The sequence below is a fragment of the Barbus barbus genome (genome assembly GCF_936440315.1).
Source record: "Barbus barbus genome assembly, chromosome: 30".
Lineage (NCBI taxonomy): Eukaryota > Metazoa > Chordata > Actinopteri > Cypriniformes > Cyprinidae > Barbus > Barbus barbus.
The window spans coordinates 17,699,265-17,724,827 of NC_136758.1; the positions used below are offsets into that span (position 1 = coordinate 17,699,265).

General features: G+C 36.7%; 2 protein-coding genes across 6 annotated transcripts; one reads left to right on the forward strand and one right to left on the reverse strand.

The window, feature by feature from the left end:
• On the forward strand, positions 1-6,758 carry LOC306850174 (uncharacterized protein). Of its 2 annotated transcripts, none has more exons than XM_079385660.1 (15): positions 1-238; positions 446-480; positions 848-1,012; positions 1,565-1,662; positions 1,823-1,929; positions 2,058-2,153; positions 2,280-2,406; positions 2,719-2,851; positions 2,941-3,042; positions 3,409-3,501; positions 3,654-3,865; positions 3,936-4,001; positions 4,781-5,387; positions 5,819-5,976; positions 6,084-6,603. In XM_079385660.1, exons 1-15 carry the CDS (start codon positions 217-219, stop codon positions 6,199-6,201), a joined length of 2,139 nt encoding a protein of 712 aa, XP_079241786.1. In that variant the 5' UTR covers positions 1-216; the 3' UTR covers positions 6,202-6,603. The 2 variants fall into 2 exon arrangements, with proteins under 2 accessions (XP_079241786.1, XP_079241787.1); XM_079385661.1 differs by having other exon boundaries at positions 11-238; positions 5,840-5,976; positions 6,084-6,758.
• Positions 6,673-25,186, reverse strand: LOC306850173 (mitogen-activated protein kinase kinase kinase kinase 3-like). 4 transcript variants are annotated; one of them, XM_079385658.1, is made up of 33 exons: positions 24,938-25,180; positions 20,199-20,256; positions 19,856-19,946; positions 19,302-19,366; positions 19,153-19,208; positions 19,010-19,057; positions 18,761-18,803; positions 18,603-18,675; positions 18,366-18,497; positions 18,101-18,163; positions 17,189-17,270; positions 16,974-17,090; positions 16,521-16,599; positions 16,346-16,404; positions 16,223-16,263; positions 15,618-15,656; positions 15,396-15,449; positions 14,117-14,168; positions 13,845-14,019; positions 12,856-12,926; positions 12,609-12,650; positions 12,284-12,368; positions 12,090-12,169; positions 11,757-11,817; positions 11,529-11,646; positions 11,304-11,362; positions 11,054-11,157; positions 10,806-10,977; positions 10,646-10,714; positions 9,965-10,057; positions 9,812-9,882; positions 9,530-9,585; positions 6,695-9,454 (listed from the first exon to the last, which is right to left on the reverse strand). In XM_079385658.1, exons 1-33 carry the CDS (start codon positions 25,031-25,033, stop codon positions 9,367-9,369), a joined length of 2,592 nt encoding a protein of 863 aa, XP_079241784.1. In that variant the 5' UTR covers positions 25,034-25,180; the 3' UTR covers positions 6,695-9,366. The 4 variants fall into 4 exon arrangements, with proteins under 4 accessions (XP_079241785.1, XP_079241784.1, XP_079241782.1 ...); XM_079385659.1 differs by lacking the exon at positions 15,396-15,449 and having other exon boundaries at positions 6,673-9,454; positions 24,938-25,186; XM_079385656.1 differs by having other exon boundaries at positions 6,701-9,585; positions 24,938-25,106.
• Positions 25,187-25,563: the final 377 nt, after the last annotated feature.

Genomic DNA, 25,563 nt, shown 5'->3' on the forward strand with positions numbered 1-25,563 from the left:
AGATGAGAGAGAGAGAGAGACAAGTGATAGAAAGACAAAGTCACAGAATCAGAGAGCTCTCCTGTCATTTCTAACCATATCAAAACATAGAAGTGTGACCTTTCATTGGTTTGTAAAATTAGTAATTTAGAGCAAAGAAACTCTAATAGAAAGGATCCAAGCCACAGAGGTTCTGATACAACAGTCCTGGATTTGGACCTGGAAGACCATCGGATCATGGAGAACGGCAAAACAGAGGGTAAACCATCTTTGATTTTCAGAAATTCTTAGATCTTCCATAATGCTTTTTTATTTATATGATTAATTGGTCATTAACAGTGAAGTCTACTTTAAATGAATACTTCAATGGATGACTTTTGGAAAGTTTTCTTTCTTTTAGGTGCATGTTTCTGTCAACTTTTGTGTGATAAAGTCTGTGTTTCTGCATGAAATGATATTTTTGCAGGTACAGCTAATGACATAGATGCCATAGGCCTTCAGGTAATCTAAACAGCCCTCTCTCTTACTCACTTCCAGTTTGTGATACCTTTCTCATGATTTTGTATGCTTTGGTGTATGTGTGTGTGTTTGCGACAAAATAGGTTTTCTGTTTTAAGTGTACTGTTTCATTAATCTCTAATTGTAATCACACACACCCGCACAGATTACTGCTGTTAAGAAAATAAAAGTCATTGAGACAATGAATTGCTAATAGGAAGAGTGTGACAGATCTCAGGCCACATTTAGCTTGACCCTCCCTAATGCTATTGAGACTGACCTGAAGCTCCTGTCCTCCTGTTTAACCTTCATCTCTCTGTCTGGGTTTGTCTCTTATTGATTATTGGTGACCTCTGACTTGTTGTTTTAGTTGCAGGCAATGTGGGTGGAGCTAAAATCAGGAGTTGGAAGTGTGGTGGAAGATTTTGCCACCCTACGGCAAACCTACAGTCGACTGCAGGAGAAAGTCTCCACCTATCAACAAGAAACTAATGAAAAGATCCTGTCTCTCAGAAACACACTTAACACATTACAGGTTCTAACAGTTATATTATGTGATATAAAATGAGTGGATAAGCAATATAATTTCAATAATATACACAAATAAAAGAAATTAATACTTTTATTCAGGATACATTAAACTGATCAGAAATTACTTTTGAATTTTCTATTCATCAAAGAATCGTGAAAAAAGATACAGTTTCCACAAATGTTTTCAACATTGATAATAATAAGAAACATTTCTTGAGCACCAAATCAGCATATTAGTATGATTTCTGAAGGATCACACTGGAGACTGGAGGAATGAAAATTCAGCTTTGCCATCATGGCAATAAATTACATTTTAAAATATATTTGAAATTGTAACAATATTTCACAGTATCACTGGTTTTATAGGTGAGCATAAGAGACTTATTTAAAAAAACATAAATAATATTAAAATTTAAATTAAAATGTAATATTGCAGTTATTTTCTAGAATTCAGTTTTTTTTTTATTATACTTAATGTATTTTTCTGCATCATCATTTCGAAATGTTGCTTATATTTTGATGATATTGTGTATTCTCCTTTTTGTATTGTGTGCAGGAAGACATAAGCACAGCTCTAACACAACTCTCTGAGGTTAGGAGTAACCAAAAAGACCTGCAGATGGACCTGGACCTCATGCAGAGCACACAACACAGGTGATACACTATGGCTACTAAAATTGCTTTTTCTAAAAAAATTATTTTACAATTTAAGGTACAGTGTATTAAACATTACATGCAATCTAACACGCTTGGGTTTCAGTCTGCATGTAATTCTTTTGAAAATCAAAATATTTAAATGTGGTATTATTGGCAGGAAAGACTCAAGGGGGGAGGGGTCAGTGGATGGCCACGCCTCTCTAAACAGCCAAACGGAACTCGGTCTCATTCAGCATTACATAAGCAGCCTGTCAGCCAATCAGAGTGAGTACTACAATTTAGAGATGGATGAAATTATGTTTTGTACTATAAACACAAATGTGTATCTAGCTAGTTGGAAATGATAGTGTGGTAGTGTATTAGATGACAATAGGTTGTGTTTTTGCGGTTAGACTCTTATCCTGAGCATGACGGTCAAAAGAAGTCTCCAGTGTGGAGGGAGAGAAAAAACAGCCGAGATTTGAAAGAACAAAACAACTCAACTATAAGTGAGTGATATGCAGCAGAATAAAAGTGAAAATGCTTTTATTTTTCATTTGTCATAATAATTTGTGAAAAGAAAGTGAAAAGAACTGAAAAATGAATGACAGTTTTAAAATCATGCCTTTTTTCAGCTCCGAGGCAAACTGCAGCACTGGAGCTGTTGGAGTCTGAGAGAGCGTATGTGTCGTATCTCTCACTCCTGTTAAAGGCCAACATCAGTTTTAATGGCTCAGAAAACATCAACCTCAAAGACAAACGGTAACTATGGATCACATTCACACTTATGTAGCATTGTCCCAATGTTGAATATTGGCCCCTTCAATAGCGCAGATCATCACACAGGCAACAACATTAATTCAGTTCTCCCTGTCAGAAATTCAGTGTTAAACAGAGACTGTGAATTTTAATAGTCTGCTGTAGAACAGACATATTATAAAGCAGATTTTGTTACTCTTTTCTTTCTCATCTCTTGTAGATTTGAGTAATTATACATTTTAAGGAAGAAAATGTATTGTAAAATAGTGTTTTGAGGCGCATGATGCTGTTTTTATTCACTTTTCTTTCTCTCAGGCCTTTCCCTCCCTCTCTGCGCTTCTTGATTCAGCAGCATCTGGAACTCCTTCACCTCCTCCAGGAGAGAGTTCTTAAGAGCCACTGGCAAGGAATCATGGGAGATGTATTTCTTAGGCTCACCAGTAAAGAAGTAAAATATTATAGAGCGAAAATGATCTAAAATTACTATCCTACCATGTCCTAAAGTACACTATGTAATCTCAAATGCGTGTTCTGCAGAGTGATTTTCTGGATCATTACGTATCGTACCTACAGGACCTGCCAGAATGTTTGACAGTTGTTAGTCTGTTCTCCACTTCAAAATCAGTCAGCTTACTGGAGGTATACATACACACACACATTTTATATTTAATAAATGCTAGATTAAAAAACTTAATTTTGTTTAATATGCTGATATTTGAGGCATATAGATAGTGTTATGCCAGAGAAATTATAGAGATGGTACATTATGTTTCTATGAATGACATTTCTATTTCATTTTCACCATATTAATAAATAATATTAATTTAATATTTGTAATTTTTGTTAATATTATTATTATCATAATAATATAATATTGAAATCAAATTTTTGAATAAACCCAGCTCATTTAGTTGTCACATAAAACACAACTTTAGGTTACCTTTGATAAATTTGAGATGAATCCACATAACAGCTTTCTAATTTGTTGTATGTGTTCAAATCCAGAGTGACATCCCAGGGGATGAGACACGTCCATCTCTGCATTCTCTGCTTCTACAGCCTGTCCAACGTATACCAGAATACCATACGCTCCTCCAGGTAGTCAAACACATCTTTATTGTCATACTAACAGCATTTTAGGCATGTTTATTAGTTGTGCATGTTTGATACTTGTGATGGTATCACCTTTGTCAAGCATTGCTACATAAAATGCATGTAAGTATTAATTTGTATGTTTCTGTGTTTTACAGAGTCTTCTACAGCAGACAGAGTCAGAGCATCCAGACTATTACCTGTTACTGGTGTCTGTGCAACAACTCCGATCTTTCATGACCCAGTATAGCCATCTGCTACAGCACAACCAGGAGCTCCTTACACACAGTCATGCCTTGCGAGAACACACACACAACCTGTGCACACACCAGCAGGAGCGGCCCTCACACACCCGAAAAGAGCTTAGCAGGTAAGTTCAAATGAACAAATATGTGTGTTTTTGTGTTGTAAGTTTTACTGGCTCTTGTTTTTAATGTCAGGTCTACAGTGAGACAGCTGTATAAAGTCGACTATGAGAAAAATTACAGCAACATCAGCGCACAAAAGTGAGTAGATAGATACACCAACCAAATATATCACAAAATGAGCTCTCTGTGAATTTATCAGTGTTTCTACTTCAGGCACTATGATGTCATTTCAACCATGCCTTCATTATGCCCTTTATGGATTTTATTTTTTACCCTTTCCCCAGTCATCCATCATAGAAATATTACTTATATAAGTAAAAAATATATATATTATATTTATCGCATGTTCCACATTTGTTTTGTTATTTCCAACACACTGACAAACTTTCCTACTAAATAGTCTATTTATTGAATAGTGTGTTTGAGATTAAATTTGAGATACACACCACCATGCAAAAGTAAAAAAATGCATTTATTCAGCAAGGATGCATTAATTAGACACCAAGTACTTTTATAATGTTACAAGTGATTTCAATCTCAAATAAATGCTATTCTTTTGAACTTTCTATTCATCAAAGAATTTTGAAAATGTATTAAGCGTTTCCAGAAAAATATTAATCAGTTTTCAATAGTAGCAATAATAAAAGTTTCTTCAGCATCAAACCAACATATTAGAATGATTTCTGAAGAATCATGTGACACTGAAGACTGGAGTAATAGCTGCTGAAAATTCTATTTTGCCATCACAGGAATAAATTACATTTTAAAATATGTTTAAAATCAAAAACAGTTATTCTAAAATGATCAAATAAATACAACCTGGTTAAGCATTAGAGACTTGAATGTTTCTTCCAAAAGAAGTGCCCAGAATTGAAAAAATACCCTTATACATTTTCTCTGTCTTTTTTTATTTTAAGCGATCCCTCTCGACGTAACAAACGCTACCCTGACTATGAAGCAGCACCCTATCACTACGACCTAGAAATCCCGTCTCCTGTCTCCTTTCTGTCCGACTCGGAGTCTCGCCACAAAGCCATCTCAGTTCCTCTGCACAGCATTCCAGAGACGGAGGGAACGGGATCTGTCCTCTCTGATGCTCTGGGTGCGCTCTTTCCCTACGGAGCCGGAGGCTCTCACTGCTCAAGCCCGTCTCATTCCTCTGACTCTAGCATTGATATTGCCTTTGTGCATTGTAGTCCTTCTCATAGTCCACCTCGACAGTCCCACAGTAGGGGGCGAAGCGCTGGGGGTGTGGTTTATAGGTCCAACAGAGCCTGTGTGTCACCTGACTCAGCAGATATTGTAAGACCACGCCCTCTACAGGCAGTGCAGAGAAAGAGCAAATCACTGAATGGTCTGCAGATGGACAGCATTGATAGCCACGCCCACCAGACGAAAACCCCCGCCCACCCGAGGCTGGAGCGCCAGTCAAGAGGCAAATCAAGACTGAGACCCACCAGCCCAAAGCACAGATATGAGACACACACTGACACAGAGGATCAGCCACAACTAATACATCAAAAGGTACACACTCATGCACATTTACACACACAAATATAAACAGATTATTAGTGGTTATTAGCACCTTAGCAACTGCATTGCATAGGGTTGCAAAGTAAAAAAAAAAAAATGTTCAAAGTTTGCAAAATTTAAATTCCAGTAAATTTCCAGTAAAAACTTTAATCCTTTTGGAAGGCTTATTTGGAAACTGAACATTTTAAAACTTTTTGGAAGGTTTCTAAACATTTACCAGAAGTTTTCCACCCCTTTACAAACATAGTATTGTATAGCCCTGACAACTATCCACAACACCCTAGCAAACACAAAACAATTGCATAGCAACACTTTGGCAATCACCCACAAAACCTTAGAATTGTCCCTAAAAGTTGAAAATTAAAAGCTAATTGTTTTAGTATGCATTTATTTAAATGTGAGTGTGTGTGTGTGTGTGAAAGCTCATTGTGCTTGTTCCTCAGGACCCTAAAAGCCTGGTGTGGGAGGATCTCAAATTGAGGGGTGTGTCTGATGATTATGACCACACCCCCTTGAGTGAACGCAGTAGGAAAGAAGGAAAAGGATTTAGGAACTCCTTCAAAAAGCTCTTTAGGAAGAAGTGAGTTAATAAGAGGAGACACACGGCTACTTTGCACAAACAAAATGTCCTCACATTTAAAGCTGTGATACACTTTGTGTGTGTGTGTGTGTGTGTGTGTGTATCAGGTCTAGTGGTGATGGAAAGGAGAAGACAACAGTGAAAGCTGAGTGTCAAAGCAGCGGAGAGCTGGAGTCCACCAAAGCCCCTCACACAGCAGACATTGACAGAGGAACTGCTGTTTAAAGTGGTTCTCAACTGGTTTTGCTTCAGGGAATGCACAAATGCGTGGTCTTCAGTGTTTGCTCTCTAAATATCTCTTGAATGTCGAGAGTTTCATGCTTTCGAACATTTTGCATGATAAATTAATTAGTAATATAATTTTGAGAACCTTTGGTTCTTGCATTGTTTATACAAATATATACTTGCACATATAAACAAAAAGGCACACTAATCCATCTTTTGTTCTGTTTATGCTGGGCCGCTCTGACAGGATGCAAAACTATATCTGATCAATTGTATAATGTTAATTACTTATGAATAAATACATGCTTTATACTTTACAAATAAAAATGTAAAATATATTTGAATGCAAATGTAAATGGTAACAATTAAAATAAAGCAATAATAGCAAATCTTATTTTAAGGAAACATTTAGTTTTGCTTGTAAATGTGTGTGTGTGTATATATGACAAAAATAACAACACCATTCAGATTCATTCAGTATTTGATTTTTTTTCACCTTGGTTTAATGTGTTAAATCTCATAAAAGAGTTTCACATTTGAAACAAAATATTGGCTTTATACAGTCTGTAAAACTCAAATTATTTTACACTATATACAAGACATGTGCATCACATCACACAAGAAAACGCTGCTGTAGTGAACATGGAGTAGTTTGACACGCTCTGTACTCAAAGCATCCAATAACACAATTATGATTCTTTCAAACATATAGAGTAAATGTTACTGGAGATTAGGCTCAGACACAAATCCAGATCATAGATCATGTGACAAGCCCAGGGTTTAAAAATGCTGCTCGGGAGATACTTTACTTGCAGTAGGGGTTTAATGTAGAGTTTTTAAATGCATGTTAGAGGTAGACACGACATGCTAAATTTTGCTATTTTGACACAAAAAGAACAGTATTCAAATATGTGATTCGAACTGATGAAAATGCTAGAAAGTTTCACAGACAGCTACATTCCAGTAAGAGCTCTTTTTCTGACTTCCCATTTCATATTTACACATACTGCATTCTTAAGACGTTATGTTATCTCTATTCGGTTTTCAGCGAGCCTGATAAATAGGATTTCTTTATCTGTTAAACTCTTACAATTGGCATCACAGCCTGTAAGTGCGCACTCATCCATTAACACACACACAGCACGCAGAGAAAAGCACACGTGAGCAAACGTCTTGTGCAAACCTTCAATAACAGTGCTTGGTAATGAACCAAAACATGACACTTGGCCTTCCTGCATAAATAATGAAATATAAAAACTCAAAAAATCACTCCATTCCAATTAAGTGGCTCCAGATGTTGTTACAGTATCGGGCAGCACAAACAGTCTTCTTGCGGGATTTTCATGATTTCTTGGACATTCGACAACGGTAATACCATGGTATTGTTTGAAGTACTTTGAGTACCATGTATATACCATGGTATGTGACTAGGGTAATCATTCAGAACCACGATATTGCCATCTGATAGCACTATATCGTGATACAGCCACAGTACTTGTTTTAATAACTGGAAATGAGGAGTTACAGATATATCACTACAGTATGAATGAATTAGCATTATTCATGAATGATTATAATTTGATTAAACTATTTATTTAGGCTGTTATTCATTTCATCATTCAATGCTTAATCCACTGGATGTGGTAACTAAAAATCCTTCAGGACTTTACCTCAGTTTGAGAAACATGAGTTGCAGAATAATGTCTTGATAGCATGGCGCCCCCTAAGTGTATATTTAAACAATCCAACAAAATGACTGTTGTATTTTGCAACTAATAATCAAAAATATTTAGCTTCACTGCATTGGATTTTTTTCTGTTCACAGAGAACATGTTTTTGTATTTTTCAATGTTTTGTATGTCTAAACTGACTTGACCTTTGCTCTTGCACCTCTCGTAGTGTCTTGCAAATGACATGCAGTTCAAAAAAATGTGGTTCCCAAGTTAAAAAAAAAGGTTGATTTAAAAAAAAAAAAAATTGTCTCTAGACCTTGCTTTTTTCCCCCCATTCCACTGCCCTGGGTCGCACATTTTTTAAATGCAAAAATGCATTCTGTGTGAATGGCCTATAAGATCATTAACATTCGTAATTTACAAAACAACAGAAATACCTGCACTAAGGTTCCACTGTCTGTTATTGTGCTGTTAATAAGGAAATACGGATCTAATGACACATAAAACTTACTGAAGCCTTAAAGTGCAGTAACATTAACAGTTATTTAGCAAATTTCTCATTAGGGTGAAAGATTTTCGCACAAAGATTTCACATCGGGTTAAAACTAGTCAAATTAATTTGCTGTCCTGACCAACAGAAAATTGCTTGGTTTGAAAGTAACTTCAGTAACTACACATGACAATGGACTTTGTTTACCCGCAATATTTCATAGAAATTTTACTAATACGACTGTACCCTTATGATAAAAGCGGATGCCAAAAGAGGGAAATGTAGAGAAAGAGAAGCAGAAGAAAATACAGCTGAGTTTGTTAGACTTACAGTTGGTTCACACAGAGCATGTTTTTGAATATTTGAATATTTTTAAATGCAAGAATGCGTTCCGTGTGAACTGTTATTAGCATGACAGAGAGGAGCTGTTTACAGGGCAGTACTTAAGCTACTAAGCTAACAAGATGGTAAAACACCTGCATATCATGCCAGATATAATAAGCCATGTTATTTGTGTCCTCTTTCAGACAACTTTTGTGCTAGACTGTTGTGTTTTCACATTAGTTATCTCAGTTGCACAGAACTGATGGTCTCTGACACTGAAATGCATCTATAGCAAGTTCACGCAGTTTGGCAGTACAAAAAAATATGTTAAACCTGTATGATACCAAAAGATATAATGTATTAACTGGAAATGAATTTAAATTACTCTATTTGCCGTTACATGCTGTGCGAATCTATCACGCATATTAAACGGTCTACCTACATCTGCTTGTACTGAGGTATCGATTTTGTATCGATATGAGGTACCAGGGGCTATCATACCAAACCAAAAAATTTGATATTAAAATCTGTAGTGTTTAATTTCAACTGTCTTTGAATATGTTTTTTTTTCTGTAGTGTTTTGTTCAGTAGCTTCATAAATGAAAATGAGGTCTATAAGTCTCAGGAACATGTACTTTGTAGCATGCATTATGTAGTGTGTGTTAAGGCAGTGTGTTGTCAGTAGCTGTTTTCGTGGCCCGCGAGGATGTACAGATTACTTTGAGCTGTAGGGTCTTCTGTCGGTTTGCTTTCCAACACCACCACTCTGAGAAAGAGAGAAAAATGTTTGTAAAAACTGTGCTGAACATGGAGTACAATGTGTGTTCTGGTGAGCTCTAACCTGTCCGCACCCAGCAGCCTGTAGGTTCGCGAGTTATCAGAGATCTCCTGAGTAATCTAAAGCAGAGAGCATCAGTTACCATCAGCTGTCGACAATGGACCACAAAATTTGGCTAATGTGACCTCTATGTTATGAGCTATGAATGTATAATCTAGATCAGTGGTACATCACGATGGAAACATTAAACCATCAAACTTCACTTTTGTATGATAATCTATTTTGATCACCTGGTTCCTAAAGCCAAACTAGTTGAATTTAGAAAACCAAAGGCACACCACACACCTCACTGTTTTTAAAGCTTCTTCCCTGCATTCCATGCTTCCAGAACGCCAAAACGCTGTCCTGCAGACACACTTGAAAAAGACAAATACATTATTATTAACCAAAGCACACAATGAAATCCCCACCTCGGTCTTGTATTTATTTAGTTCTTACCTATTGCCTCAATCTGGAAGTTAAACGTGAGTTCAGTTGACAGCTTTCTGTTGGATTTTAACCTGCCTTGTAAATTCACCAACTTTATACACCCTGCAAAATACAGAAAGAAATGATGAGTAATGGCTTCCTAGAGCTGGAACTGCTGGGTAAAGAAAATGGAAAAGCCTGTCCAGATGCTTGTTTGAACATGAATCTGTGCTGCAGGTACTGACAAATACCAACAGAAAAAGATCCTGTGTGAATTCAGAAACCATTATAGCTTTATCAGGAGACAGGTTAATGTACATGTGATTTATCATATTGTAGCTAAAAATAGGTATAACTAAGGCAAAAATCAACTGTGGTTTTATAAAATGCGACAAGAATATTAAGTACAATTCATTTGTATTATATGCATTATTTATTGTTTATTCTTATTAACAATAATGATAATAAAAAATATAATTTTTATAATTTAACTTTTTGTAATATGTATGTATTTATGTACATTATCTATATTTAGAAGAATTGATCATACTATTATAATGATTATAATCAATTGTTCTAAATAATATATACATAAAAGTGAACATCATTATTATTTAAACTGTTCTAATATTTAATATTAGCAGAGTATTATATTAAATATAAACAATCATATTATTATAGGATTTATTATTATAAAAATAGATGACTTACGATCTAGACACACTAGGACGGTATCTCTCTCCAGCTGAGTCACATGAATGACACATGTTTGAGGTGTTTCTGGAAACACACAACAAGGGTTCATACAAGTCCCATAAGCAACACTCTTTTTGAATTTTGGATTAAGACACAGTGAAACTCTGATGCTGACCGGGCTCTGTGAACGCTGGGTTGGCGGCATTGGGATCAACAGTGCCAAACGTGACCACCTGATCAGGATGGCTTCCTTTACTGACTGCCACACAAACCAGTGGATAATGCTGCTCAGGAACCACCAACATCTCAAAGACTTCTAATGGACACGGCAGGGTGAGGTCTATGCTCTGGACAGACACAAAAACACAAGATTGTAGTCTTGTGCATGGATGCACTTTGTGATTTCTCTATGCTATTACTTACCTTTATCAGCATGAAGCGCTGCATGGCTTCCACCCATTCAAACAGCATTACGCTGGACTGGAAAGCTCCACATAAGTACTTATGATCGGAGTATGGGTTTCGCACTAGACATACACATACAGAAGCATGTTTTATTTTTTACTGCATTTATAATAAAAACAATGTATTATTTTATGTGCAAATCCTAAAAACCATGCAGTGTTCTGATCATACAATTTGGTAGGTATTTCAACACAAAATTTGTACTGACCTACACAACATTTCTGACAACCCCTCGTATCTGGTATTTTATTGAACACCGTAAACTTCCTGAAAGAAAGGCATTAACATGACAGCACTAAAATGCAAATGAAATGATTTAATAGGATTTACAGTAAAAAAATAAATAAAAAAAATGATTTGAAATTACAAATGACAACGGACTAAACAGCTACGTAAAACTTCAAAAAAGTAAAAAGATTAGTCTGAATCATACCGTGGGATGATTTTGTCTGGGAGTTTGTGTGTTGGTATGGCAACAGGTAACTTCTGCATTTGTCGAGCTTGTTCAAAAAGCATCGTCAGGTTGTAAGAGTACAGCTGAGATGCTTTACCTGTGGAAAACACCCATAATATGTGCATAGAATTGCATTATGGTAAAGCTAAAACATTAAAATATACTTCAAATGCATGGTAAATCTTTTTCTTATTGGGTTTATCTCACCTGATATTGAAAGCAGCCAGTTGTTCATTACATACACCCATGTGCACCTCCGTGGAACCAGCTGTATGTGATTCGATGAAATAAAAGATAAATAAAATTCAAATGATGGTTCATCTGATTCATTTCCTTTCAGAGCAAATACTTAATTATTGATGACACATAAAAATAAATTTAAAATTTGTATTATCCATTTGATAAATATTGTTGACATTCTTCTATATTTAGCATTTTGAAATGCTTAAAAAATATGATTTTTCATATCTATACTGCCAAGCCTGCTTAAATTATTCTTAATTTTGAACCTAAAGAAAGCCATAATAAAAAGGCCCTGACCTGTTCCATTGTGCTCTCATGGATTTCATTCAGATTGAGGGTGTAAATTCCTTCCTCTGCACCAAAAATCAGATACTGATCTGAAAAAGAGTCATAAGGGAAGCTCATAAAGCTGCAAAAACAATTATTATAATTATGTCATTTAGGAGAGTGTGATTTGAGAATGCATGAGCTCTACATGAACTGTTTGTTACCCCTGGTGTTTGGGTTTATCCAGGAACAGGCACAGTGAATCTTTAGGGGACAGCCGTTAAACACTTTAGAGAAACAAGCTCCCATCTGCAAAGCAGAAACAAAGGCTGCGTTTACACTTAGAATTAACATGCGATCACCGCGATCCAATCAAGCAATCAGAAGATCAACATTGTGGCAGCAGAGCTGAGTTTGAATGGCCCAAATTTAGTTGCTATGACATTTGTGTTAATCCAGGTGTGCTGATACATCTTTCAATGTGTGTGTGTATTTAAGAGAAAAAGAAGGAAAAATAGAGAAAGATGGAGAGATAAAGAGAAAACTCACATGTACTTTAGGGGTCGGTGGGAGGCCATTACTGAATGGAAGCTACAAAAAGACAAACAGATCAACTCAGTAATCAAACTATTTTCATCTTCCCATTTAATCTGGTAATAGTAATGACAGGGCAATAATTGTAAAATCAGATTACTCAGAGTAAATATTTCACATTTACTGCATCTCCTCCTGTCTGTAGCACAGACAATGTTTAATAATTACATTTTAGGGCTTAGAACAACCATAATAACCATACCGTTAGATTAGGAGAGGGAAGAGAGGCCAGTTTTTCTTTCTCTCCATTTTCCTGGACAGAAACTTCATTACCTGCATATAAAAACTCACATTATATCATCTGTCCTTTGAAAACTGAAACCACAAAAACAAAGACACACCTATGTAAATTAGGTTCTTTATAGATGCCCCTATTTAAAAAAAAAACATGCTATTTGCCTGATTATGTTTGCACTCATACTACTTGCAGAAAGCAAGCAGTAAATAGAATTTGTGCATTTTTTATTTTATTTTATTAATGCGGCTATTATGGAGGTAATTAATAATCTAGTAATTCAGGGATATATAAGTTGCAGGACTTCTGATTCATTTGCTAAATAAAACAGTATAAACATGTTTATGGTCAAAAAAAAAAAAAAAAAGATAATAAATACCATTTTGCAATACTACCCCACTCAGAGTTGGTTGGCTGGTCTTCCAGCCTGGTCACATATGGTTTTGACAACTTTTTATCCTGGGAGACCAACTGAACACCAGCTTGGTTTATAAAACCACCAACCCATGTATGTCAGATTAAGGTAGTCTGCTCTATAACTACATCCTCTATAACTAGGCAATGAAAAAGAATTATGCTGTGCAAACTCTATTCGGCGCTACATTTTGGGGCACGATCGTTACCTTATTTGCATAAAATATTATGTGAATTGGGTTGTCAAACAACACAATCTAACTACTACATCACACAGACCCATCTACAAAGCTCTAAACTATCCTATAATAAAGCTACAGCTACCTGTGTTGTGTGACTGAACTAATGCCAATAGTATTCAAAGCACAAGGAACAGAGGAAGACTTGCGGGGCTGTCTACCAATCACAGGAGAGCAAGCTCAAGTGGGCAGTGCTTAGCTTACTTTGTTCTTCCTGTTGTTCAGCATGAAGCCATTCCCAGAACCTATAAATCCCATCATCCCCTGCTGGTTCTGTCTGATCGCGCTCAGACATTTTATTACCTAGACTACTATGCCTGTGTAGAGGCAGGCGAGGAGGTGGCGGTCTGGGGGGCACATAGGAAGCAGGCCGAACAGGAGGGGTGGAGCTTGCAGAAGCTGGGGAACGTTTAATGGTCCCTTCTCCGGTATTGTCCTCTGAGGCGGTACTGTTCTGACTGGGAGACAGAAGCTTCGGCTAGGAAGTGATTAAGGGAAAAAGAGAGATGAGAGTGTGATTTACACATTATGTCAGAAGGCATGTTTTGCATAGGAAAAGTATGTGTAAGTTTTACCTTGGGTGGCAGAGGAGGTGGAACTTTAGGCCTCATGGTTGAAGTGGAGTTACTGTTGTAGACAAAGAAACACAACATCATTGTAATGATTTATTTTACTGCTAATCATGATGTGGTAACACGAAACCAGGATGCAAGGACCAACAGCACAGTTTCTTTGAAAGGTGGAAACACATACAGGGATACAATCAGATAAAGAAAGAGACCTCATATGCAATGTTAAAAACAGTAAAGAAAGTAAGCAAGAATGGTCATGTGGACACAAGACACACAAACTGAGTGCTAAATACGCTCACATACACATTATCAACCCAATCCAGAGCAGAGTTTGGGAATATTGTGTGAACTTCTTAGAGTTTGAAGTTCCAGGAAACCAAGTAGGAGAAACACAATTTGCAATTGTCCTCAGTTTGGACTTTGGACTTCAAAGCTTCAAACTGACTGGAAATGAAAGTGTTACTGTATATCTTGTGCTCATCACCAGGTTATTAAACAAACCAAAACAAATGTCGGATCAAATTACTACAACATACACAACATTTTTATGACAATATTTTTAAATTTCTGAAGAAAATGTGATTGGTGCTTGTCCCTGCAAATATCATTAGCATAATGCTAGGGTGTCCTGGGTGGTTGCTAATGCTATGTGGTTTCTAGGGTGTTCTAAATTGCACTGCGTACTGTTCCAAATCAAAAAAGCCCAGCCCTAAGCCTATATGACACTCTGCTCTCTAAATATAACCCGGGTTCCTCCTTCAAAGTTAATCTATGGGAAAATCTATGCTGATTTTATAAAAAAGTAGTAGCATATGCAATTGTATTAAAGTTGGTATGAAATGCAAATTGTGATCATCTTTTCTCCCCTATTATGATGTATATCCGAGTGAAACAGCTTATCAAACTAGCAAACATGTAAGGCGGGACTTGATTTTGCCCATCAGGAATTGATTGGATCATTGTCAGGTTGCTGTAGGAGGCTTTATTGCCTAGCCTTCACGCCAAAGCACACATTATGTTGTTGCGAGGGTGAGGGGAGGTTAATGTTTTTGAATAAAGATTATGAGGGCACATGAATTAAAAAAATGATGATGTGCATTTCAATAACAATCAATCATGCATCTGTGCACCAGCAAGCAACTACAAACCAGACACACTACAAAACAAACCGGGCACATCCTTCAGTCTCACATCCGGTTGACACTAACAGACAGGGAGTCACGGATGATCACAGGTGTTTTTGAATTGTACACATCTCACATTACATCTTCCTCTCACTTACTGCATATCATCACCTTCATCCTCCTCCTCATCCTCTAAATGTGTTACATGACCCCTGAGAGAGATGAAGAGGGTGAGGCTAAGAAGGTACAGCAGTCAGAGAAGAATGCAGAGAACACACACACACACTCAGCAGTAAGAGCTTCTCAGTGCGAAGCAGAGGAGATGAGACTGCATAGAGGTTTGGCTGACCAATCAAAAGAGACAGTAGGAGGGGCTGTACCTTTGATTGAGCTCCTCAGCAACAGATTTTAATAGACTCCTACAAAAATAATGAATAAAACAGAACTTGTTTTACACATATAAACAAAATACGCAAACAAGTTGTTGTGACACTAAAATATTCATCCAACAACAAAACTATTTTAGACCTTCTATATATATATATATATATATATATATATATATATATATATATATATATATATATAAAATAAATAAAAAACAAACACAGTTAATGCAGGGGTGAAGCTAGGGTTGGCCACCCCACTCACAAGTTCTGCCTCTTTTTTTTTTTCTTTACAAGAATTGCATTTATTTAGATGCAGAATGTCTTTAAGACCACATCAAACAAGAGACTTTTCAAACGCGTATTCCACCTCGCCTCAGCACCAGGCACTAGGAGTCAAACGAGTGTGGAAATGGTACAGGTGACGAGGAGTTTCAGTAGAATTTGTTATTTTAAACTAGGAATGGATTCAGGCAGATGACCAATGACCTATTCACCTATCAAATAACTAGTTGATTAATGAGGTCAAGACTTTTCCTTATTCATTCATTCATTCCTTATTTTGATAAACTTACAAGTAAAACTTAACACACACTCACTTGCTATTTCCCAGAATGCTTTGGGGCTCTAATGGTAGATCCTACATGAATAAAAAAGGCAGTCAGACAAGATCCAAACAAAGACACTAAATAGCAATAAATCAATGGCATAATGTCACAAACCATCTCATGATGCAGTTCGGTTTCTTTTCTCAGAGGTGGGTCGAACTTCACCTTATCAACTAGGAGAGGGACACACACACAGATTTCAGATTTCTCTCTGTGCTTTTAAGTAGGCTGAGAATTGTTGTGCTTATTTTGGTTCAGTGAATCAAAGGCTAATTGAGACATGACTTACAGTTAATCTCAGACAGAGTCTTTCCATCTCGTGAGCTCCTGCTAGTTGAGCGGATTCGATGCGGAACAGATACGGGAGACTGCAAACACAGAGACCACAAGTAAAGTTTTTAAACTTGAAAGCTAAAACGGCTTAGTTACATACGGTACATACATACATCTGTTACAAGTCCCTAATCTTTCCTCAGGACAACACTGCAAGCCACTGCCGTTATGTGTTTAAAACCAATATAATCTCATGCATTCACATACACACACACAATCGCATATGCACACTGCAGCATGGGTAACCGGACACACTTGTACCTGGCAGCTGGCAGAGCCAACTGTCTGCCCTCTCTTAGGATCTACATCTAAAGAAACAACCAATTAGAGATCAGAGCTTCAATGTTAAGCCCTAACATGGTATCCCACTGGTTAAAAGGTAAAGAAAGAGACAGATATATAACATTACCTCTGGGTCAATGTCATCCTCCTCTGCATCACTGTGTGTACTGTGGTCAGGGTTGTTGGCTTTGTCCAGTAGCTCAATGGCAAGAGTCCGGCTAAGCGGTTGGGTAACGAATGGGTGCTGCAAAAAGAGAGAAGTGATGCAAAGAAACATTACTGAATGATGGTGGATAACTGGAGCCAATCATAAATGTTCTCTAAAGGAAGGACGAATATTACCTGCAGTAATCTGTCAGCCGTTGGCCTCTTCTTGGGATTTTTGGTCAAAGCCATTTTCACAAAGTGGTGGAAATTATTTGTCCTTCATGAGTCAAAACAAAACAGATGAGTGTGTTTTCCAATCATAAAGTGATATTCTGGGAAATATTCTTTACCACAAACAAAAAAGTTAAAGTTAAAAATAAAAAGTTAAAATAAAAACTAAATTTGCAGATCTAATTACAGCCTTACAATTGAAATTGGGAGGTTTTTAAATGTGAAGTTAGAAATGTGATCAATTATGTGAATTAGTAAATTATGGCTGCTGAAACTTCAGCTTTGCCATCAGAGGAATTAATTATATTTTAAAATATTAAATTTCAATAACATTACACAATATCACTGTTTTTACTGTATGTTTAAAAAAATAAATGCACCCTTGGTATGTGTAAGAGACCTCTTTAAAAAAACATTTACAAAAATCTTACCTTCTCCACACTTTTGAATAAACTGTACTTTCAATCATATACATTTACAAATACTGGTTACACTTTACTTGAAAGGGTGTGCATAAGACTGACATGACACCTTCATAATCATGACATATGTCATGAATATTAAGGTTTTTTATGCATGTTTATGACAACTGTCATTAAGTGTCATTTGCTCAGTTATGTCATTTTTAATGCAAAGATGACATTGAGATGTCTTTGTTATGGGCTAGAGTTAGGGGTAAGGGTAGGGGTAGGGTTAGGTCAAATAATGTAATTTTTGCATTAAAAATTACATAACTGAGCAACTGACACTTAATGACAGTTGTCATAAACATGCATAAAACCTTCATATTCATGACATGTGTCATGACATGATTATGAAGGTGTCCTGTCAGTCTTATGCACACCCCTTCAAGTAAAGTGTTACCCAAATACTTACCACTTTACTTTGTCTTTCAGCTTAGGTGGTTGGAAACTGCTCTTGGTCATTAGGAAGAGTGCTCTGAGAAGAGGAAACACAGCAGAATGGACAAAAAAACAAATGTTGAAAAGCAGGAGAAAGCTAGACTGTCAACATACTGACAGTGTCCTGTGTTATATGTGTCCTGTGTTAATTCATTTAGCAGAATCTGAAATGTGCAGCAACAAACTACTCATGATGGAACGTAGCGGCATTAAGTCAGTACAAGGCACAGGACACACACCTCATGGGGTGCAAGTCGAACATTGGAGGCTCCAACTCTGCCAGCTCAATGGCTGTGATGCCTACGGCCCAAATATCACACAGCTGATTGTATCCACCTTTCCGTTCAACTGCTGCCACCTCAGGTGCCATCCTGCAGAGAAAGACATATAGAGAAAAAAATTAATACAACCCAATGACTAGAATTAAACTATTAAAACAATCCTTCCACACAAGAAACAAAGGAGGACTGACATACCAATACGGAGTTCCAATGAAGGACTTTCTTTTTGCTAAAGTGGCTGATATCTGAGCTGAAACGCCAAAATCAGCTGGAGAGAGACAGACAGCAAGTGTGAGAGTGGAATTCTTATTAAACGCAAACTCCCAAGGTGTTCACACAAATTGTTTTCTTACCTAGCTTAGCATAGCCATTGTCCGTCAACAGTATGTTAGCACCCTATAGAGCAAGAGAAGAGCCACAGTGTCAAGAATAGCATTTTCCAAAAGAAAAAAAAAAACACTTAATCTATGTCAGACTTCAGAGAGAGAAAAAAATATATATATTTTGCATAATATCAGTCAAGTGGGACATGAGTGCTAATTATGTCAACACTGTGTGGAATGGCCTCTTTCAAGTGAGATTTAATTGTGTCCAGTCTGTACCTTTATATCTCTGTGGATCTTGCCTTTGTTATGGAGATAGTAAACACCCTGAAATGAACACCAAAACCCATATTACCACTTGAATCAATTGAAACGGTCACATATCAGTATTTTTAAACATTAGTAAATGTGTATGTATATACCTGCAGGGTCTCCCGACATACATATGCAATTTGGGATTCTGACAATGGCCCGGTAACTGATAGATATAGATATACATGTACATGAGAGATACTGCTGAACATCTCAACATGATGAATGCATAATAAACTGTTTTGGTGACAATAGTTACCATGGTAAATATCCTGGAGTGAGCCTCCACCACAGTATTCCATGCTGATCCATAATTTATCCCTCCTGAAACAGGGATATTAAGACATCAATTATAAAGTCTTGTCAGACCAATTCTGGGCACAACAGCTTAAAAGCGGTGCTTGTATAAATTGGGTTGTGGCATGTACTTCAACAGGTAGTAAAAATATCAAAGTTGAAAAGAGAGAAATCAAATGTGCAAAAAATTGGGGTCAGTAAGATATTTAAATATTTTTGAAAGAAGTCTCTTATGTTATTCAAGACTGCGTTTATTTGACAGAAAATACAGCAAAACAGTAATCGTGTTGAAAAAAGTTACTGCCTAATACTTCAGTGGAAATGCATCTTCAGGATTCTTTGAAATAGAAATCTTTTGTAAGTTTAGAAAATCTGTGCTGTGACTCCAAACCTTTGAACGGTGAGCTGGTGCTAAAAAAAAAACAGCTGAAATATCCAACCAAAAGCTTGTACTTCATTATAAAACATATTAAATGAAGCCAGAGCTGGTGTTTGACTGCATGTGTGTACATGTACCTGAGGTAACTGCCAAAATATGCAACAATGTTTGAGTGTTTACAATCTTTCATCATAATAATCTCCTGCTGCACTACATCGAAGTCCTCTCCTGCAAAAATCAATTGATAAAAGAATTCAGTAATGAAATATGTAAAGTACAAACAGACCCAAAGATGGAAAATGTGATTCTGCAAAAAGTGTGTGAAACATGTTGCCTGTATTTAAAATGCATGCACAGTCTGACCATTACAATGCATGAACACACCACAGTTGTAATATTTAACTATTCAAGTATAGATTGACAGTGATAGGGCACTATCTAAAGGTGGTTAAGCAGCACAGTGTGTGCAGGAAGGCTCACCTGGCTCTAGTTTGATGACTTTGATAGCAGCCAGTTCTCCAGTGTTGACATTACGAGCCTGGAAACGGAAAGCATAAGAGTTGTGAGTCCATAAGCCCAAAAGTTGTGCAATAACATGATTTTACTTGTTATATACATCTGAATCACAATAAGAGATCTGTCTGCTCCAACAACTCATTAAAGCTGAGAGACATCAAACAGGTTTATCTACCATTGTTTGGATTAGGGATGTTCATTTCGGTTATTTTTCCTAACCGATAACCGACGCTCGTTAACCGATTATTAACCGTTAAGATCCTTTTAAATTAGAACTGAATTAAATTAGAAAGAATAAGTGTCTGTGACCCATTAAAAATACTAACATTTGTTTTCCCGGGATTAATTTTACATGCGCAAAAAGCAGCAAACAACAGAACATGAGGATTCACATGGTCATCATAGCTAACACATCACGCACCCGCAGCGCTTCTGCGAGCGGAGAAAAACATAATAAAGCTATATATTATAACGAATAAATAGGCCTATAGGAGAAATATATTTTCACTTAAATAATAATTGAAGAAAACGAAAGAAAAACTGTGCAACAAGTAGCCTATGCAGAGTTTTGGTTCATATTTGTGCGGTGTGAAAGAAAATCAGACGGCATCCTATTTTTTTTTGGCTTATTTTACAAAAGCGCAAAGATTTGTTTTTATTGTGAATGTACACAAATAAAAGTAAACCTTTTACAATTCCGATTATCTTCATGACTAAAAGGAGTAGTTGCTTCCCCTGTTAGAAGGAAAAGAAATTAAATAAATAAAGTGATTGCTCCAGCGCCACATGCGCGCACATAGTTAAGCATTCTACCTTGACAATGCAGCCTGTTCATTATCAGAATAAAAAAAACAATCAGACAAACATATGGGAAAAAAACACTGCTCAGTTTAAATATGTAGTAAAATCTGTGCCGTTAAGCGTTATCGCTGTACCGCCGTGATGTTATGCAAAACATTTTGTTTTACATGAATATTATATAACTTGAGTGAAGCAGGCCTACATAAAAAGGTAAATAATATTTTGGCATTCAAATACATCGCGAATATGCAAACATTTCATTTTGTGTTGAACGAGAGACCCAACATTGGTTTTAGTTTCGATTTAGCCTAAAATTAATTTGTTTTGCTTTGTCGTTTATATAGCTATATTTTCTTACATTTTTAATACTTGTTCTTTTCTAAATAGCCTACTGTTAATTGAAAGGATTTGTTGTGGAGTGAGGGGAACTAAAATAGCCTAGCTAATTCGCGACTTCTGAATGAAATAATAAAATGCGACTTATGGGTTTTTTTTTTCTCCCTCTCCTCACTTTTTTTTTTAAGTGTAGCTTATTTTAAACATGCAGCAACCCTTTTAAAATATTTTGATAAATTACTGGGGAAAAAAAGACTTTAAACCGTTTAACTGATTGTATTAATCGGTCAAAATTCTTATCGGTCGGTTAACGGTTAAAATGAACATCCCTGGTTTGGATATATAGACAGTCTCACCCTAAATGAACACCACTAGTTGGTTAATATTGACTGCAATAAACAAAAAGCAATTCTGAATGTTATTTAGACTTTTTTTCAAAGAATTAACCCACATATAACATACATACAGTTAAGCTGGTATTTGAAGGAAGTATTTTAACTACTGGTTGACCAATGTGGGCTAATGCTTCAAATATCTACAGAGCCAGTGGCTGACAAACAAAATAAAATTTAATGACAGTAAATATATGACTCAAAAATTATTTGAGAACAGAAATAGTTCAGTATACAATAACAGTAACACTTTAGTATAGGGGACCAATTCAGTTGCTTATTAGTATGCCTATTATTAACATATTAGCTGTTTATTGATACTTATAAAGCACATATTCTGCATGACCATATTCTACATTCCTAATCCTACCCAATACCTAAACTTAACAACCACCTTACTAACTATTAATAAGCAGCAAATTAGGAGTTTACTGAGGCAAAAAAATCTTAGTTAATGCTTTGTTAATGGCAAGAATTGGACCTTAAAATAAAGTGTGACCACAATGGCAAGTCTGTCATAGACTAGTAAAGAAAGATAAACAACTTCTGTTTTGAGCCCAAATGGCCAAGGATATCACCTGATGCCCAAATATTTCCAAATTAAACAACCTGATCGTTATATCCATCTATCAGTTTTAATATTAAATAATAAATTAACATACAGCACCTTTTAATTACGCATTATGTCTTTTACATGCATATACATGCACTAATTTAAAAACAAATTGTAAGATAAAAAGTCAGTAAGATTTGCTTTTTATCCATTATTATGTTTTTAAAAATCTTACTAACTCCAAACTTTTGAACAGTAGTATGCTGTACAGGATTTTGTAGAAACACACACACACACACACACAGTATTTTGCATGTTCTCTCACAAGTTAAAGCACAAACACACTCACAAAGGCTTCATCTATAAGACCGAACTGAGAGACATCTGTCTGCCAAACAGAAGTGAGGATGATGTCATCAGAGACAAAGAGAAAGAGAGAGATTTCCACCACTTTATCTCAGTTTTATATAGAATTCCATTCAGCATTCCAAGTAATACAGAACAGAAGCAGCTGGTGAAATGTGTGTATTGATGTTCACAGCACACTGATGGCTGTCAAAAGTAGGACAAGGAAAACATCAAATAATTTTCACATCCACACACACACAGTGCCTCTCTGATCGCAGTGAGGCATTTCACTGCCCTGTAATAAATAAGCTCAGGGCTGTTTCTACTTTATTAAAATACAGTGGTGTGAAAAAGTGTTGACCCCCTTCCTGATTTTTTATTTTATTGCATGTTTGTCACACTTTAATGTTTCAGATCATCAAACAAATTTAAATATTAATCAAAGGTAACACAAGTAAACACAACATGCAGTTTTTAAATGAAGGGAAAACAAAATCCAAACCCACATGGCCCTGTGTGAAAAAGTACAATACTCCACAATACTCTGTAGACTGACGAGACAAAAGTTGAACTTTTTTGAAGGTGTGTGTCCCATTACATCTGGCATAAAAGTAACACAGCATTTCAGAAAAAGAACATCATACCAACAGTAAAATATGGTGGTGGTAGTGTGATGGTCTGGGGCTGTTTTGCTGCTTCTGGACCTGGAAGACTTCCTGTGATAAATGGAAACATGAATTCAGCTGTCTACCAAAATATCCTGAAGGACAATGTCCGGCCATCTGTTCGTGACCTCAAGCTGAAGTGAACTTGGGTTCTGCAGCAGGACAATGATCCAAAACACACCAGCAAATCCACCTCTGAATGGCTGAAGAAAAACAAAATGAAGACTTTGGAGTGGCCTAGTCAAAGTCCTGACCTGAATCCTATTGAGATTCTGTGGCATGACCTTAAAAAGGCAGTTCATGCTCGAAAACCCTCCAATGTGGCTGAATTACAACAATTCTGCCGAGATGAGTGGGCCAAAATTCCTCCACAGCGCTGTAACAGACTCATTGCAAGTTATCGCAAACGCTTGATTGCAGTTGTTGCTGCTAAGGGTGGCCCAACTAGTTATTAGGTTTAGGGGGCAAGCACTTTTTCACACAGGGCCATGTGGGTTTGGATTTTGTTTTCCCTTCATTTATTTTTAAAGTGTGACAAACATGCAATAAAATGTAAAAATCAGGAATGGGGCCAACATTTTTTCACACCACTGTATCTAATTGATAAATCTAATCAGGAGGAACATATGTAAGCAATCAAAATTCTATTGCAAGAAACAACCAGATTTTATAACTGACTACTATAAATGTAAACCTGGGCAAACGCTGCCTGGGAATCTGTGAAACCACATCATATTTTCACACCTCTGGGTTGAGCTGAGGCCCAATTTCAGGTCTACTGTCAGTAGAGTTGGCAGAAAAATATTTTGCTTGTTGGTTTAGTTATTAAGGTCCTACATTTCAGACATGTCAAGATGAACCCATTCAATTCTCCACCTACATCAAGGCTCTGACTGAGTGAACGTGTGTGAATTACATGGCATTCACCCAACACACTCTCATCCACGCACAGTAAAACTGCACAATGTAAAACCCCAGGAAGAGGGAACAATTATGAACAAACAGGATGGACATGTGGGCAAACACACTCACACAGACACACTTGCAGTTTAAAGTTCATCCACTTCCTGTCACCAAAGGAAGTAGGACACATTTAATGTTTCTTAAGACCATGATTGCAACTGCTCTCCCCCTTAGATCCTACACATCTTGCAACAGCCCCCAGTAGTGACCATCTGCCACTGCACAACCTCTGTGCAACATATTGGTCTATTCTTGCCTTTGTTTATGCCACATAAAGAGATGCAGGACTTTTTGAGTTTGACAGCCCTGCACTGCTCTGGTGAAATAGACCTGCTAGGCCCTGTGCATTATGAAAACAAAGATCTCTACACCCTTTCAGGATATTACACCATATCCGAGAGGCAAAATTGCAGCAAAACACAGATGCACTCTGGTCCAGCATAAATACACATCTGTTGTCTCCCGCGTACACTGGTAACATCGGTCAGTTAAGTGACTGTGTCTTAATCCCTAGTGAGCTGTCTACTTAGACAGCATTTTTGGACACCATAGGCGCATTCTGAGTATTCTAAAAGCGTATATGATGCCAAAAAATGCAGTCTAGGTAGGTAGCTTGCTAGGTTCTGAGACCCAGTTGATCTTTACCTTGTACACATCTCCATAGGTTCCGCTCCCGATCCTCTGGATCAGCTCAAAGTCCTCCTGAGGGTTTCTGCGCGACAGATCCAAGCTTGAATTCATTGTGCGAGTCACCGTTTGCGCCCTCCGCTTTATTTACGTGTCCCCGATGTCAAAAACGGGAGGGGGGTGATGATCGCAGAGACATACAGTAACGGAGGAATATGACGGTCCAGTCCCACCGAACTACAACAACATGGCCTCCTGTGCGCATGCGCAATGCGACTGCCTGACATCACAAACAAACCGAGGATGGAGACATTTCTAACGTTACACAATAAACCAGAAACGGCTTGAAAACGTAAACCACGCTTAAAATGTATCAATATAATTTTAATAGACACCAAAATACTAAGTGATTTTTTTTTTAAAGAAAGGAAACAAGCATTATTTTTAAGCAAAACATTTTAAACAAAAAATAACAGTTTGCGATTACAATTAAATAGATTTAACCCATTGTTTAAATATTGTACAAAAAGTTTTTGTAAGAGGAACATGTTAAGAACTATAAATAAATAAAGTTTTAAAATTTTAATTTAGTCATTTAAATAAAGCTACATAAAATGTAAATATTAGATGACAAACCTAAAAAA